Source organism: Salmo trutta, chromosome 23 (genome assembly GCF_901001165.1).
Source record: "Salmo trutta chromosome 23, fSalTru1.1, whole genome shotgun sequence".
Lineage (NCBI taxonomy): Eukaryota > Metazoa > Chordata > Actinopteri > Salmoniformes > Salmonidae > Salmo > Salmo trutta.
This window is the reverse complement of record NC_042979.1, coordinates 24,806,030-24,824,460: the sequence shown is the minus strand read 5'-3', so window position 1 is coordinate 24,824,460 and position 18,431 is coordinate 24,806,030. Positions and strand designations below refer to the sequence as shown.

At 43.3% G+C, this 18,431-nt stretch overlaps 1 protein-coding gene across 2 annotated transcripts; it reads right to left on the bottom strand.

Annotated features, from left to right (window-relative positions):
* Positions 1-329: 329 nt before the first annotated feature.
* Positions 330-16,694, bottom strand: camkk2 (calcium/calmodulin-dependent protein kinase kinase 2). Of its 2 annotated transcripts, XM_029709589.1 has the most exons (17): positions 16,302-16,694; positions 14,051-14,634; positions 13,443-13,490; positions 8,697-8,750; positions 8,002-8,053; positions 6,202-6,335; positions 5,979-6,015; positions 5,793-5,814; positions 5,323-5,414; positions 4,441-4,640; positions 4,263-4,316; positions 4,003-4,076; positions 3,822-3,909; positions 3,536-3,667; positions 2,806-2,918; positions 2,126-2,175; positions 330-1,363 (listed from the first exon to the last, which is right to left on the bottom strand). In XM_029709589.1, exons 2-17 carry the CDS (start codon positions 14,564-14,566, stop codon positions 1,338-1,340), a joined length of 1,692 nt encoding a protein of 563 aa, XP_029565449.1. In that variant the 5' UTR covers positions 14,567-14,634; positions 16,302-16,694; the 3' UTR covers positions 330-1,337. The 2 variants fall into 2 exon arrangements, with proteins under 2 accessions (XP_029565449.1, XP_029565451.1); XM_029709591.1 differs by lacking the exon at positions 2,126-2,175 and having other exon boundaries at positions 16,302-16,688.
* Positions 16,695-18,431: the final 1,737 nt, after the last annotated feature.

Here is an 18,431-nt window from a genome sequence, read left to right as displayed (position 1 = left end):
ATTGTCTAACTATATGTAAAAAGGGCGAGGTTAAAAACACATGCCACTAGAGAACTGGGGAGATTATTCAACCGCTTTGGTCTCATCTAAACATTTTGAAAAAGCTGAGAATTTAAAAAGATTGCACTCTACTGGCAATGTCGAAGTTCTACCATCTCGTTTGTATCTTACCATATCTGATGACATCTTTATCCATGTCAAACTAATTCCAGCATTTCCATAAGAGATGTGTCATGCATAGATTGTACAAGAGGTCTGCAGCCGCACTAGGCTTTATGCTTGGTATTAAAATGAATTTGTAAGAGCCAGTAATTGATACAATTTCACAATGACATTGCAATGCACTTGTTTAATAGGTGTTTGTTTCTCTATGAATGCTATTACTTTACAAAATATGATAACCATTTTCTTTTCGGTGTTCTGAAAATGAGATCTGTAAATCTATTACCATATAAAAAGAAACAAACGTGATTTCGATATCAGCTTCAACACTATCATCCCCTTTGCTAAACACATATATTAGAAACATTTAGTTTCATTAGGTTTTCAAAAGCTCTTTACCAGTAGCAGTAACTGGGAGACATTTTACAATGAATCATTAGTGAGGACTTAATTAATAAAACAAATAGATTGTGCAGCAACAACTAATTCTATTAATGTGCAACTTATGTCGCTTCTACAATGTTTGCATTGAGAAATCAGACACATGCATACTATGAATGTAGTAAACCTTTTTCACCTCAATAAACCTCTCCTATACAGGTTTCCACTGAAAACATGAATGTTCCTAAACTGTCCACATTGATGAGTGGTACAGACAACCATAAATAGTCAAGTACTCTGCTGAAATGTGGGGGCCAGGAGTCATCCTTTGAAATGTACACCCATCCACAAACACCCCCTCCCTCCCGCCCTCCCTTCCGCCCCCATACCCCTGCAGTAAACGTGAGAGCCTTTTCAAATGGTGGAGAAACACAGGTACCTAGGCTAACAGACCTGTACATCAGAAGCCTGAGACAGAGCATGCTATGACTAGAAACATGAGCATGCATTACAGACAAGGGGTTAGTGAGTGACAATCAGGGAGCTTCCCCCAGAAGGGTGTCCAGGCTCCAGTCACATCTCTATACAAGTCCTGGAGCTCTTCAAACAGTCCCGTCCACCTAAAAAAAAAAAAAAACATTGGTGGCCGCCACAAGATAAAGCAGTGAGTGAAGGGTGGGCTTGAGGGCGGACTGCAAGTCGAGTCGTTAGCATGCCCCAACCCTCGTGCTTAAAAACCACACAGCATCAGGAAAGAGCCTCATCTTCTCCCACGAAGGGCAGGTCCATACTTCTCATGCCCTCCATGCTCTCTTGTTTCCTAGGAAACAGATCAGAGGATCAGAATTCAATACAGCCATCAGTGCTAAGTACCTGTGTCAATTCTATCACTGCAGAGATGGTTAGTTAACCTCAGTTTAGCTGGGAAACTCAGTGGAACCATTTACTTGTTACATAACTGGAGAGAGCAAGCAGAGGGAACTCAGCAAGCTGTTAGTTGAACATTCAGGTCAGACACACATAAAACAAAAACATGAAAGTAGTTCATTGGTATGTCCTTGGGCGAGGGAGGAGGGTATTGTTGTGCTGCATGCAGAGGAATCAGTAACCCGTGTATTTTTATTTTTACCAGATACTTTGGTCAAATTTAATTCAAGGTTTTCACAGGCAAAGTGTTTAGGCTACAATTCTGTAGTGCTTGGCCAAGGATTGAGTCAGGCTGGTTGACCTTGATCATGTCATGAAGTTCATTACAATCAGAGTTTAGACAATGAGATTCTAAGTAGACGGTTTGTGCTCACACTTGGCCAAAAACACCTACATTTGCACTCGGTAGTAGGCAACCCCACTTCATAACAGATACTAGTGCAGTTGGGGATCAGCAAGAGGTTCCCAGACATGGCTTCAAGTACCCCTGTGTATTGGCTATAATTATTTAATTGACTCCATGTTAAACTGTTACACAGGAGCACTTGACAAACTAACACCATTCATGCCTATGGACTTAAGTGTGTTTCATATCACTTAAATAGTACTGAGATAGATAGGCAGGCAAGGCCGTGGCAGGCCCATAGTCCTTTACCTTCTTTGGTGACTATGAATGTAGCAGTATCATTGCCCGCTCTCCCTTTGCTGGTGGGCAGGAGAGGGGGGAGACAGATTAAGAGGCTGCCACAGCAAGTGCCGGCAAGCATATCATTGGTCGCGCAGGGAGAGAAGAAATCTTAACCCTCTATGTGACATCCTACTTCTATTGAATAAGAATAAAAAGGAGCATCATTTTGCAAGATCAGATTAGTTAGGAATGTTGCCCATGTACAAAAAAGCCACTAGCAGAGCTTCTCCAGAGTTATATGAAGCTACATGACAATTGTTAAAAACCATCAACTGCTTTTTCAGAGTTAGGGGGAATTAATTTTCAATTCCAGTCCATTCAAGAAGTACATTGAAATTCCAATTCTCTTCAATGCTTTTCAATGAGGAACACTTGGAATTGGAATTTGGTTTACTTCCTGAATAGACAGGATTGAAATGGAATTGCCCCCAACCCTGCTGCTTTTAGAGTTGCAAAATTCTGGTAACTTTCCCCAAATTCCCAGATTTTCCAGAAAAAGCAGAAAATCCAGAATCCTCCAACCATGATTTCTGGAAAAACAGGGAATTTGGGGAAAGTTAACGAAATTTTGCAACCCTAACTGCTTATAAAATACTTTTCATCCACTGACTAGAGAGCAGTGTAAAAGGCCTAAGAGGGGGACTTACGTGAGCATGTGTCCCGGTGCAGACAGACTGGTGCTTCTGTCCTCGGTCCTCTGACGGCCCCAGTCAAAGGGGTTCCCAAAGGAGCGCTTCCTCAGCATGGTCCTCACCAGGATCTACAGACACAGACATCAGTGATCTGACCACACATCTCTGAGTTAGAGATCGACCGATTAATCGGAATGGCTGATTAATTAGGGCCGATTTCAAGTTTTCATAACAATCGGTATTTTTGGACACCGATTGTGGCCGTTTTTTTTTACACCTTTATTTAACTAGACAAGTCAGCTAAGAACACATTCTTATTTTCAATGACGGCCTAGGAACGGTGGGTTAACTGCCTTGTTCAGGGGCAGAACGACAGATTTTTACGTCAGCTCGGGGATTCGTTTTTGCAACCTTCCGGTTACTAGTCCAACGCTCTGCGTGGCAGGCTGACTACCTGTTACGCGAGGGCAGCAAGAAGCCAAGGTATATAACATTGAAGGTTGTGCAATGTAACAGCAATATTTAGACTTAGGGATGCCATCTGTTAGATAAAATAAGGAACGGTTCCGAATTTCACTGAAAGAATAAACTTTTTTTGACCTCATGTCCCAGGACAGTAAGAACGTGCCTGCTGTAAAAGGAGCCTGGGTGTGAGTTCTGAGCCATTAATCCAGTGCTATCATGTTTAATCCAGTGTTAAAGGCAGGGCAGTGTGACCTGTGTGTGTCCTCCTCCCACCACTCACCACAGTGGCCAGACTGGGGATGTGTTTGACAGAGTTCTCCACCTCCTCCTCGGTCACCTCAATCAGCATGCAGCAGTTATCATCCTCCAGAGGGAGGGGTTCCGCTCCGTGCCTCGTCACCCACGGGTGCACCTGGAAGGAGCAGAGACAATCTCAACATCATGTAAACACACATACACACAAATGTATTCATCCAGAATAAAATAATGGATTTCTGAAACATTGCTTGAGATTACTTACTTTGACACACACACACACACACTAAGAAAATCACAAAGAAGCAAACCTTAATCTGTGGTATTGATATCCTGCTCTCTGGATTCTTGTCCAGCATCTTCAGTAGCAGATCTTTCAGATCGTCAGATATGTCTGCACTGTAGGACCACAACAAGAAGAAGACTTATGCTTATGGTCATCCATTTGGAATGGATCATATTACTCCCAGTAGAGTTGAATGGAGTACTCACTGCTCTGGCAGCTCCACTGGCTGGGTCTTGATCTTCTGATGAAGACTAAGGATGCGTTCATCCATAAAGGGACACTGTTGATGTTAGTAAAATTACAGTCAACTCAGTTGGCAAAAGTGAACATGTTAGGTGAACAATGATGTATCAAAATGTAAACGTTAAACTGTTCAGTATCAGTGTTAAACCTGACCTTGCATTATGCGATGTGGATTGTGAGGTTATATGTGCATCACAGTTAAGGAAAGAGGTTAGCGGTTTACCACTCCAAACACGAAACAATAGAGCGTCACTCCCATGGCCCAAATATCCAATGCCTACAAGAAGAAACAGAAATTGACTTAAACCCATATCATTCAATTGTCCCATACGAGTTGCCCTATGGGAATTCCAGAGGAAAATATTTCATTTCCAAAGAGCCCTCCAAGGGGTGACATTCACCTTGCCAGAGAAGTTCTTCCTGGTCTCGGAGAGGGTCTCTGGGGCGAGGAAGGCGGGCGTGCCCACCGTGCTTGTCAGAAGGGCGTCTTCCCCCTCAAACTGGTTACTGACCCCAAAGTCAGCGATCTTAATATGACCGTCCTCCCCAACTAGGAGGTTAGAGGGCTTGATGTCCCGGTGGATGATCCTCTGGTAATGCACTGGAAAACCACAACAACACATGTAACCGGCGTCACTGTGCTGCTAACAGTATCGCTTCCTTCACTGTCCTTGTCCATGGCTCGAACTAGGTACTCTCTGCTCGCAAACACCTGTGAACACCTGCTTGACAGCATACTAACCATTTGCGCCACTGAAAAGGATCTGATTTAATGCCACAATTAGCAACATTTCAAGCTATGGGTGAATTTATTTTGTACGATCTCAATCTGTTACACACATGCCTTAGTATAATACATCCTGATGATACAGGTACATAAGGATTCTTACCTTGTCTATTAGTGAAGGGAGGTTGACTAAGTAGTATAAGGCAGAGAGGTTTTGAGTGCTGCTTCTAGTGCATCTCCCTCCTTCCAAATCTCTGTCTGTACTGCTCTGGTAGAACAGAGCTAGTGGTAAGTCTTGGGGTGCGTCCCAAACGGACCAATTTTCCCTATATAGCGCACTTCTTTGACCAGAGCACATAGGCTCTGGTCAAAAGAAAATGTAATGTAAAGCCTCTGGTCAAAAGTAGTGCACTATATAGGGAATAAGGTCCTGTTTGAGTGCAATAATGCCTCTAAAAGCCGCTGAGATGATGTGCGTCGGGGAAAGGAGGCAGTGGGCGTCTAAAGAGAGGTAGAGAACAGACAGTTCTGAGATTAGAGAAGAGAACCCACTCACAGAACTCAATCCCCCTGAGCAGGTCTTGGAAGTAGAACCGTGCCTGGTCTTTATTCAGCGGCTTGTCCGTGGGCATCTCCTCCATCACAGCCCTACGCAAGTAAATATACCCACAGACAGACAGACAGACACACACACACACAGAGAGAGAGAGCGTTACAGTAGGGCACTGTAAAACCTGCGATGCAGAGAACGCAGACGGAATCATGCTATCCAGACATTAAACAGAATTCAACAATGTTAAAAAAATGTATTGAGTATACTAGAGAATCAACTAAATGTATTGAACATGAAATCAACTAAATGTATTGAACATAAAAACTGTGAAAAACTGAAACCTGGAAAGAGAACTGAATTTTGAGAATCAGGCAAAAATATATATATATATTTTATAGGGCCCTATGTCAGTGCTTCAGAGAATGGGCTTGTTCCAGCTTGTAATGATTACAGTAAAAAAAAAGTTTACTTACCCCTGTTTGACTAGCTCAAACACTGTGAACAGAACAAAGATGCCATCATTACTACATCATCAACAACGCTATTTATAATAGCTTTGGGAAATAATTTAACTGCGTGTAGGTCTGATTAGGACGTGAGTGGGACGTGTGTGTGCGCATGCGGATTGCCAGGCAGAGAGAGAATCAGGCCAATCTTACCCATGTACAGATGGTCCTCACCAGGGTCATCCAGAACCTGGCAGGAGAAGAAAGCAGGTGAGAGGAACACTACTAGCAGTCTGTGGTAAACACAAGTAAACTTGCAATCACTGACAGGGTCGAGGACACAGTGCAGACTACGCAGTCTCAATGATATTGTATTGACAGTACACAAAGAGCTTGAGTTAAGAGGACAAACGCCATCCAAATTGAAGAGCCTCACCTCTACCAGTTTCACTACATTGGGATGGTCCAGCTTTTTCAGGATGGCAATCTCCTGGTAGACCCGTTCCAGGGGTCCTTTGGGCTGAGGGGGGCCTTCAGGGGCTGCTTTGGCGCCGCGGGGGGGCGGTCTCCCTGCAGGTGGACAGGAGCAAAGAGAGTGTAGTGGCCTACAGCAGCAGAATCCCAAAGTAGTGTACTAGCTAGTAGAGCCGGGAGATATGGACAAAAAGTCAAATTGTGATAAATGTAACTACACTGAACCAAAATATAAAACACAACATGAAACAATTTCAAAGATTTTACAATTACAGTTCATATAACGAAATCAGTCAATTTAAATAAATTCATTAGGCCCTAATTTATGGATTTCACAGATATGCATTAGACACCTTAAAAAAGAAGTTGGGGCGTAGATCCGAAAACCAGTCAGTATCTGGTGTGACCACCATTTGCTTCATGCAGCGCGTCACATCTTCGCATAGAGTTGATCAGGCTGTTGATTGTGGCCTGTGTAATGTTGTACCACTCTTCAATGGCTGTGTGAAGTTGCCGCATATTGTCGGGAACTGAAACACACTGTCATACACGTCGATCCAGGGCATCCCAAACGGGCTCAATGGGTGACATGTCTGGTGAGTATGCAGGTCTTGGAAGAACTGGGACATTTTCAGCTTCCAGGAATTGTGTACAGATCCTAACGACATGGGGACGTGCATTATAACGCTGAAACATGAGGGGATGGCAGCGGATGAATGGCACGACAATGGGCCTCAGGATCTCGTCACACTATCTACGTGCATTCAAATAGCCATAGATAAAATGCAATTGTGTTCGTTGTCCGTATCTTATGCCTGCCCATAGCATAACCCCACCGCCATCATGGGGTACTTTGTTCACAAAGTTCACATCAGCAAACCGCTTGCCCACACGATGCCATACATGTTGTCTGCCATCTGCCCGGTACAGCTGAAACCGGGATTAATCTGTAAAGAGCATTTGCCCAGTAAAGTCAGTTTACGACGCTGATCTGCAGTCAGGTCAAGAACCTGGTGAGGACAATGTACACACAGATGAGTTTCCCTGAGAAGGTTTCTGACAGTTTGTGCCTGGGTCGTTGGTCTCAGACGATCCCACAGGTGAAGAACCCAGATGTGGAGGTACTGGGCTGGCATGGTTACCCATGGTCTGCGGTTGTGAGGCCGGTTGGATGTACTGCCAAATTCTCTAAAACTACGTTGGAGGTGGCTTATGGTACCTCTTTGTGCATACTGCACTATAGGCTATATTATTCACCATTTGAGGACGTGGGAACTCAAATGCTAACTCTACATATGATATTGTTGCTATATAGCCATGTAGGCTAATTAATGAATCTATCAGTAAATGTAGGCTAATGTCCTACAAAAACTTTCCAGCGCTAGGCCTAGGCTACTTGATGTACAACAAGATCATGGTTTTACCAATTTGGCTTCCGATTCTGATGTTTATCCACCTTTCTCCAAACGTTACATTTCTAAGTTGCTTAAACGTCAAATTTCGAAGTGTTATTGACACCCTGGGTTGCACCTGCTGCTCTGCATCTTTCCAGGCAGATACTTTCAAAGCAGGAATCAACATAATGCATAGGTTTTAGAACAATGTACATGAACGTTGTGTAGCAAAATCACAGAAAACTACTCACGTACGGAAAATGCTTCGGTAAGAGGAAGGCAATGTCGGTAATTTTGCGTTAATCGTCCAAGCACTAGGCTATGTACTCCCTGATGGATTGACTATCTGCCCTAGGCTCTGTACTTACGTGGGAAACCTGCCTGCCTCATCAGCCTCTTCTTGGACAGCACTTTCATTGCCTGGAGGAGGGGAGGAGAGAGAAAGAGAGGGAGGGAGGGAGGGAGGGAGGGAGGGAGGGAGGGAGGGAGGGAGGGAGGGAGGGAGGGAGGGAGGAGAGAAGTCTGACATCAAAGTATGGAGAGAGGTACAGTAAAAAGGAGTGTAGTTAAATGCTTCTCTGGATAGAGGAAGGAGTAAATGTGAAACATTACCCTACTTTTACACAATACAATAAACACATTACAGAACTACAGAACAACCAATTGCCTCTGTTATGTTTCACATACTGTCACACCTCATAGCGATAGGGTTATCATGATAACAGTATCGCGATACTACAATACCGGGTTTTACATGACAAAAAGGTAAACACAAAGCAGACTAAATTTTTGGTCCTTTAAAAAAAAAAACTACTGTATGTAACATATTGTGTAATATAGCTTGGAAAATAAACATGTGATCTGTGTGACAACATAAGGTTGCTTGTTTCTAACATTAGGGCTGTTTTCCTCAAGAAAATTTGGTCCGCTTCATGTTGTTTCTTTGCCATGATACCTCTGAGCATGGCGATAAGGGTATCGTGACAACACTACATAGCAATCAGTCCTAATGATGACAGTGCGACAGAGTGTGTGTGTGTGTATGGTGGCCAGCAGGACTCACATAGTAGGTGTTGTCGTCTTCATTGTAGGCCAGCTTGACAACACCATATGAGCCCTTGTCAGAGAACAGGAGAACAGTTAGACAGAGTGTGACATTCAGCAGCTGTCAATCATCCACACAAATTAAAAACTACAAACACGGATGCACGCACGCACAGAATAGCTAATCCAAGTTGACCCATCGGAAATGTATGTGGCTCCGTTGGTAGAGCATGGTGTTTGCAACGCCAGCATGGTGTGTGCAACGCCAGGGTTGTGGGTTCAGTTCCCACGGGAGGCCAGCACAAAAAAAATGTATACAATTAAATGTATGAAATGTATGCATTCACTACTGTAAGTCGCTCTGGATAAGAGCGTCTGCTAAATGACTAAAATGTAAATGTAAAATGTATGGACTGAGTACTCTCAATGAGGAGCAGCTTCAAAATCAACAGTCCAATTCAAATCTACCCACCCACATCTTAGATTTGTGCCTAATTAGTGCAACACAATCTAGTTTGTCTATCAAGCTTCTCTACCCACACACATATACAGAGCTTAGCCAAATTAGTTGGAAAGTCTATTCCTTCACACACACGTGCAGGTCCCAGCTGGGAGAACAGATTGGGGCTACAGCAGGAAGCCCATCCCAGACTAGAGATGAGGTGATAGCAGGACACAACTCTCTCCAACTCCATCCTGACAGGCTCCCATTGTCTACTACTCCACACAGAACAGACCCACTCAGTGCCATGCACACTACTCAAGGAGAGGACAGAAGACTAGGGCTATTTATACCAGCCTTTCATCCTCCTCTAACTCTCCCTGGGCTATGGATTTTCAGGGAATTTGAAATGAGGACAAGGCTGGCAAGGAGAACTGAGAATGATGGCAACTGCCCCCTTAATGATCCTCCATCTTTTTAACATGCAGTGGGAAATAGATAGAGGAATGGGGACTTCTTCAAAATAAAATCAAAACGGAAAGAAATGGGGACTCTTATTCCAAAAGCCACTAAGAACAGTTTGCAGTTCTCCCAGGGTCAGCTCTATGAGTTGAAACAGGAGAACGGCAAGATGACAGTAATCTGAAAGTCATTGAGAGAGGACATCAGTTCTGTGTGTGAATCCATGATAAAAATTAGAGATAATCTGATTTATCTCGAGGGACAATCAAGGCAGAACAACATGGTTGTGGACGGAATTGCAGAATCTCCACATGATACCTGGAGGGCGTCGTAGGACAAAGTGAGGGAAATGATCTCTGAGAAATTGAAGATGGACCACAGGAAGTTTAAGGTGGAGCGCGCCCACAGGACTGGAAAACATACCACCGGCTAAGGTGAAAGCACAGGCTGATAGTGGTCAAGTTCCTGAGGTTCAAGGACAAGGTAGCTGTTCTGGAAAGAGCCAAGAACTTGAAAGGAATGTATATCTTCCTCAATGACTATCCTGAAGCTGAGCACCAGAAGAGGAAAGAACTGATCCCAGCCATGAAAGCTGCCAGAGCGCATGGGGACATTGCTTACATCCGCTAAGACAGGCTCATCGTCCACCCTCCCTCCCAGAAGCCTGGAAGGGATGAGAGAGCCAAGCCTATGGGTTCGTAGCTTCAACCCCGCAGCACGTGCACATGCGTGTGCACGCACCCACACACACAGAGATGAATGGACTGCTGAATGTATATTTTTTCTCTTGCTTTGCTTGCTCTTTTCAGTATTATGTCTATATCTGATAAGCTACCCAGGAAAGGGCTGAAAATAGCCCATATTAATATATGTAACCTTAGAAATAAGGTTCATCAAATTAATAACTTGCTAACATCAGATAACATTCATATATTAGCCATTTCTGAGACTCACTTATATAATTCATTTGATGATACAGCAGTAGCAATACAAGGATATAACATTTATAGAAGAGACAGAAATGCTTATGGGGGAGGTGTTGCTGTATGTATGTATGTATATATATATATATATATATATATATTCAGAGCCATATCCCTGTAATACTTAGAGAAGATCTTATGTCAAGTGTTATTGAAGTGTTGTGGTTGCAGGTTCATTTGGCACATCTAAAGCCTTTTCTTTTGGGGTGTTACTATAGGCCACCAAGTGCTAACAGTCAGTATCTAAATAATATGTGGGAAATGCTTGATACTGTACAGTATGTGATGTAAACAGAGAGGTCTACTTTCTTGGGGACCTGAATATTGACTGGTTTTTCATCAAGCTGTCTGCTCAAGAGGAAGCTTCTTACTGTAACCAGTGCCTGTAATCTGGTTCAGGTTACTAATCAACCTACCAGGGTGTTCACACCACTACAGGAACAAGATCATCCACATGTATCGATCACATGTTTACTATTACTGTAGAACTTTGTTCTAAAGCTGTATCCGTACCCATTGGATGCAGTGATCACAATATAGTGGCTAAATCCAGGAAAGCCAAAGTTCCAACAGCTGGGCCTAAAATAGTATATACGAGATCATACAAAAGATTTTGCTGTGACTCTTATATCGATGATGTTAAAAATATTAGTATATAAAGAATGATGGAAAAAAACTTTAGTACTTTAAATGAAATTATGGGCAGAAAGACAAATTCAACTCCATCTTTCATTGAATCAGATGGCTTATTCATCACAAAACTTTTTGATGTTGGCAATTATTTTAATGATTATTTCAATGGCAAAGTGGGCCAACTTAGGCAGGAAATGCCAACAACGAACAGTGAGCAACTGTATTCATGCATACATTTTTTTTAAGAAAAGCATTGCAAGATTTAATTTTGTAAAGTTAGTATGGGAGAGGCAGAAAAATTATTGTTATCGATCAATAATGACAAACCTCCTGGCATTGACAACTTAGATGGAAAGCTACTGAGGATGGTAGCTGACTCTATAGCCACTCCTATCTGTCATATCTTTAATCTGAGCCTAGAGGAATGTCTTTGTCCTCAGGCCTGGACAGAAGCCAAAGTAACTCCGTTCCCCAAGAGTGGTAAAGCGGCCTTTACTGGTTCTAATAGCAGACCTATAAGCTTACTGCCAGCTCTTAGCAAACTATTGGAAAAAATTGTGTTTGACCAAATACAATGTTATATCACTGTAAACAAATTAACAACAGACTTTCAGCATGCTTATAGAGAAGGGCACTCAACATGTACTGCACTGACACAAATGACTGATGCTTCGTTGAAAGAAATTGATAGTAAGAAGATTGTGTGAGCTGTATTGTTAGATTTCAGTGCAGCCTTTGATACTATTGACCATAACCTGTTGTTGAAAAAACATATGTGTTACGGCTTTTCAACCTCTGCCATATTGTGGATTCAGAGCAATCTATCTAATGGAACTGGGTTTTCTTTAATGGAAGCTTCTCTAATGTCAAATATGTAAAGTGTGGTGTATCGCAGGGCAGCTCTCTAGGCCCTCAACTCTTTTCTATTTTTACCAATGACTTGCCACTGGCATTAAACAAAGCATGTGTGTCCATGTATGCTGATGATTCAACCATATACGCATCAGCAACCACAGCTAACGAAGTCACTGAAACCCTTAACAAAGAGTTGCAGTCTGTTTTGGAATGGGTGGCCAGTAATACATTGGTCCTGAACATCTCTAAAACTAAGAGCATTGTATTTGGTACAAATCATTCCTTAAGTTCTAGACCTCAGCTGAATCTGGTAATGAATGGTGTGGCTGTTGAACAAGTTGAGGAGACTAAATTACTTGGTGTTACCTTTGATTGTAAACTGTCATGGTCAAAACATATAGATTCAATGGTTGTAAAGATGGTGAGAGGTCTGGCCATAATAAAGAGATGCTCTGCTTTTTTGACACCACACTCCAAAAACCATGTTCTGCAGGCTCTAGTTTTGTCTAATCTTGATTATTGTCCAGTCATGTGGTCCAGTGCTGCAAGGAAATACCTAGTTAAGCTGCAGCTGGCCCAGAACAGAGAGGCACGTTTTGCTCTTAACTGTAAATCAGAGGGCTGATATAAATACTATGCATGCCAGTCTCTCTTGGATAAGAGTTGAGGAGAGTGACTGCATCACTTCTTCTTTTTATAAGAAACATTAATGTGTTGAAAATCCCAAATTGTTTGCATAGTCAACTTACACACAAATCTGACACACACACTTATCCCACCAGAGATGCCACCAGGGGTCTTTTCACAGTTCCCAAATCCAGAACAAATTCAAGAAAGTGTACAGTATTATATAGAGCCCTTATTGCATGGAATTTCATTCCATCTCATATTACTCAAATTAACAAAAAACATGGTTTCAAAAAACAGATAAAGCAACACCTCGCGGCACAACGCCTCTCCCCTATTTGACCTAGATAGTTTGTGTGTATGCATTGATATGTAGGCTGTGTGTGCCATTTAAAAGAAATGTATGTAGTTCTGTCCTTGAGGTGTTCTTGTCTATTGATGTTCTGTATTATGTTTCATGTTTTGCGTGGACCCCAGGAAGAGTAGCTACTGCTTTTACAACAGCTAATGGGGATCCTAATAAAATACAAAAAAATACCAATACCAACAGATAGTCTGTTGGTTCCGTGAGTATACAGCATATTGCACTTTCACTTTAAATGTGTAGCTTCAGTATGGCAATTTTAATGAATTCTATTGTGTAGTTTCTGCGTTTTCATGTTTTATGTACCGTCTTTTTAAGCACATGACCAAATGAATTTCCCCCTGGTGGTATAATAAAGTTTATCTGAATCTGAAGTTCTTTGAAGAGCGACGACAGTACCTTTCCGATTTCATCTTTGAGCTTGTACTGGTTGAGCTGCACACAGTCCTTTGAGAGAGAGAGAAAAAAAAGAAAATTGGCTGACTAATGCATTTTTCTTGGTCTGCAACAATCATCACATTAAGTATGGCATTAGCAGAACCAACAATCCATGTAAAAGCAATGTGCTTACCAACACAACCTTCATTATGGATAACCTTGGAAAACAAACTACCAAAAGTCAGCATGACTAAACATTCAAAATTGAAGTCTGTACAAACCATCAGTAATGGGATCTGCTAGTTTATATCCAGTCAAGTGTAGAAGTGTTCAATGAGCAGGGTAACAACCTAGCTAGAGACCATAGAGTGCTATTTGGGATACAGACCATCTCTACATGGGGTCTACTGGACTATGCTTCTGAGATCTAATGGGGAGTAAGCTAGCATCTAATGAGACCATGGACCTTACCTTCACATAGACTCAACCTTTATACCAGTATGCTGCTTCATTTACCACTGGGGACAAATGCACATGTTCAGCTGATGTGTGTTCATAGAATTTGGCTAACACAAAAATTGTGTTTTTATTAAAAACACCAAGTGGGAGGGTAAAAGGCCGTAGCCTACCTGCAGGTCAGTGATGGAGACGCGGTGAGACTCCACGGTGGGTCTACGGGGCAGCCGGGGGGAGGAGTGGGGCGAGGTGATGGGCGAGTAGGGCAGTGAGGGGTAGATGAAGCGGCCGTTGAGCCCTGGGGAGCCGCAGGGAGACGAGGCCGTCTGGGAGCGCTCCTGCAGGGACAGCTTCCTGTCCGACAGGTTTAGTCTTCCCCGGTGCTCCTGGGGCTTGGGGAACAGGGCGACGGGGCGGCCCACAGCATGGGACAGCTGGTCGCAGGAGGGGGTTCTGAAGAGGGGTGCGCCGGTCTCGGAGCTGTCCATGTCCTCCACCTCCTCGGGCTCGTACTCGGTCACCACGATGAGGGACTCCATGTAGTCTGGGACAGGGTGGGGGTGAGGGTTCATTGTTGGGGCAGGGCCGCTGCACAGCAGGGGCTGTGTGTGAGTGTGTGTGGGCAGAGGGGCATGGCCACAGGGCGACGGGGGCTCAGCAGAGGGCCAGGAGGAAACACACGGAAACATGACGTAGACTGTCCCCAGAGCCTATTGGCCGCTGCTCCATCAGTGGTCTACCTCAGGACAGCAGACAGCTAAGAGAAAACACACAATAAAATGATATTTCACCTTTCAACACAGAGAACTTGAAGGATGAAAAAAACAATAATGTCTGACATTTAGGCTATCAGTTACAACACAGGTCTGTAGACAGACATAGAGCCTAGGTCCTGACCTTGTTCATGGGCAAAATAGCAAGATGAGCCAGACCCCCCTGGAACTCCAACCTGCAACAACTTTTTAGCTCTTTCAACTCAAAATGAGTTGAGGTGCCAACAAACAAATCCTAGTAAAATGATGCTAACACAGAGCAAGTTCATAACTTGAGAACCAATCAACCTACAGCTGTATGAACTTAGGCCAGGCTATGACGTTACTAGCATACAGTTTCTCCATGTGCTAACAACTCCAAATATGGCTGGAATCAGAAACAGCATCTCTGAACAGTTGGACTCATTGAAGCCTCCATAAGGGGTTTGGTTATCTATTCTAGCCAACCAAGATTGTTTACCTCTATCTCAAGTACCCCCCCCCCCCAATCTTAGCCCATTATCTGTTCTGATGTTGACTCTGCCTTTCAGGGGTGTGGGAGCTGAGTGTGCCACATAGATAAAGAAAATCAAAGCAGGCAGAATAAGATAAACACTCGTCCCCAAGTCAAGATCACAATGAGGAAAATGTGTGAGGGAAGAGAAGCCCCCTCCAGGTGGCCCCCTTTCTCCTATCCATCCCTCTCTCTTTACCACCAGTCTTGGAGTAGATTTATTTTGCTCTCTCCTTGACTCTTTTTCAACACTCTTTCACATTTTCTCTATTCATAAAACTCCCTCAATCTGAGGACAACACCACTCACACAGGGCCATCTGTAGCAGAGGAGTATTCTCAACATCATTAACAGATCAACCCTGTCACTGATCTATAGCCCGAGACCAGATATGCCCCTGTGAATGGCAAGAGGAGTCTCCTCTCTCAAGCAGACTATAGCTGATGTAACTACTGTAATATTTATGCAGTGGACTCAATGGGATTGACGGCTAAACATCTGGGAACCCATTAGCCCTATTTCAAATATACTTGACCAAACAGTTGTTGCAAGCAAACACTTGGCAAGTTTGATATCATGATGTGAACTTAGTGCCTATGACTTATCGATATGGTCTGTTGACAATTGAATGGGAAGTAATTTGCATTAAATGTCAACGTTATTCTGCAAGCCCACAATTCAGTACCCAGGTGGCTCATTCTGAGGAAGATGCTTATAACCTGTACATGCACACACCAACAGACAAAACAGAGAACCATGCAAGGTTCACATTCACAACAGCAAACGTTACTGCTGTACAGGATGTTACATAGCTAACGTTATAGTTAATAGCTAATGGCTAGTTTGCTAACCCTAAAGAAGATTACAATTTAAAATAGTTTAGCTATCGTTTAGGCTATTTATTGCTAAATAAGGTCATGTTTTAGCTAAATGCTTATTTATAAAAGCGATATTAAAACGTTACATTTTCAATACACCTTGACAGATTTCCCACGTATCGTTGTATTTGGTTGTAGAGCTAGCCAACTTAGTTAGCTTCACCAGACAGAAATATGTTGGGGAAAAAGCGGCGCTCGCGCTTCACAAAAACAATCCTTCGACCCCTAACGTGATGGTTGGTAGAAATACTTACTAGCTAATCGTCGCACAAAAACTTACCTTGTCATAAAGTGCAACTGTCAACTAACGTTAATGGTGTTCCGCGCGCTAGCCACTTGAGGTATGAAGTATCGCTGATGTTGCCGGTTAGCTACATAGAGAAACAGAACCGGGGTATCGTTGTGATAGTTAGCAAAAATCCTGACGGACCAATGCAGTTGGGCAGACACCGTGTGGCCGGTGGGTGAAATGCTGTGGGGTGATGGACCCTCTCAAACAAACGGTTGTATTATGTCCTCCTGAAGATTCACAAAAGAAAATAGCTTTTCGGAGCATAACTGAAACAAACTTGCCATGGGATTGCCCTTTCTTGGCATAGGAGAATATAGCCTTGATGATTTCTGGCTCCACCGTGTGGTACAAAAACGATACACACTACATGACCAAAAGTATGTAGACAACTGCTGGTCGAACATTTAGTGGAAACCCATTTCATGAAGCTCCCGATGAAGATATTGTACCGACGTTACTTTGAGGCAGTTTGTTACTCGGTAGTGAGTGTTGCAACCGAGGACAACTGATTTTTACACTGCTTCAGCACTCGCGTTCTGTGAGCTTGTGTGGCCAACCACTTCTACGACGTTTCCACCTCACAATAACAGTTGACTGGCACAGCTCGTTGAAAGTCACCGAGCTCTTCGGTAAGGCCAATTCCACTGCCAATGTTTGTCTAAGGAGATTGCATGGCTGTGTGTTCAATTCTATAAACCTGTCATTAACAGGTGTGGCTGAAATAGCCAAATCCACTCATTTGAAGGGGTGTCCACATACTTGTGTATGTGTGTAATATATAACATACAGTGGGGGAAAAGTATCTGATCCCCTGCTGATTTTGTATGTTTGCCCACTGACAAAGAAAGGATCAGTCTATAATGTTTATGTTAGGTTTATTTGAACAGTGAGAAACAGAATAACAAAAACCCATGTCAAAAATGTTATAAATTGATTTGCATTTTAATGTGGGAAATAAGTATTTGACCCCCTCTCAATCAGAAAGATTTCTGGCTCCCAGGTGTCTTTTATACAGGTAACGAGCTGAGATTAGGAGCACACTCTTAAAGGGAGTGCTCCTAACCGCAGCTTGTTACCTGTATAAAAGACACCTGTCCACAGAAGCAATCAATCAGATTCCAAACTCTCCACTATGGCCAAGACCAAAGAGCTCTCCAAGGATGTCAGGGACAATATTGTAGACCCACACAAGGCTGGAATGGGCTACAAGACCATCGCCAAGCAGCTTGGTGAGAAGGTGACAACATTTGGTGCGATTATTCGCAAATGGAAGAAACACAAAAGAAATGTCAATATCCCTCAGCCTGGGGCTCCATGCAAGATCTCAGCTCGTGGAGTTGCAATGATCATGAGAACGGTGAGGAATAAGCCCAGAACTACACGGGAGGATCTTGTCAATGATCTCAAGGCAGCTGGGACCATAGTCACCAAGAAAACAATTGTTAACACACTACACCGTGAAGGACTGAAATCCTGCAGCGCCCTGCTCAAGAATACATATACATGCCCGTCTGAAGTTTGCCAATGAACATCTGAATGATTCAGAGGACAACTGGTGAAAGTGTTGTGGTCAGATTTACATTTGTCATTTAGCAGACGCTCTTATCCAGAGCGACTTACAGTAGTGAATGCATACATTTTTTCTCTCCGTACTGGTCCCCCGTGGGAATCGAACCCACAACCCTGGCGCTGCAAACACCATGCTCTACCAACTGAGCCACACAGCCACAGATGAGACCAAAATGGAGCTCTTTGGCATCAACTCAACTCGCCGTGTTTGGAGGAGGAATGCTGCCTATGACCCCAAAAACACCATCTCCACCGTCAAACATGGAGGTGGAAACATGCTTTGGGGGTGTTTTTCTGCTAAGGGGACAGAACAACTTCACCGCATCATTTGACGGGGCCATGTACTGTCAAATCTTGGGTGAGAACCTCCTTCCCTCACCCAGGGCATTGAAAATGGGTCGTGGATGGGTATTCCAGCATGACAATGACCCAAAACACACGGCCAAGGCAACAAAGGAGTGGCTCAAGAAGAAGCACATTAAGGTCCTGGAGTGGCCTAGCCAGTCTTCAGACCTTAATCCCATAGAAAATCTGTGGAGGGAGCTGAAG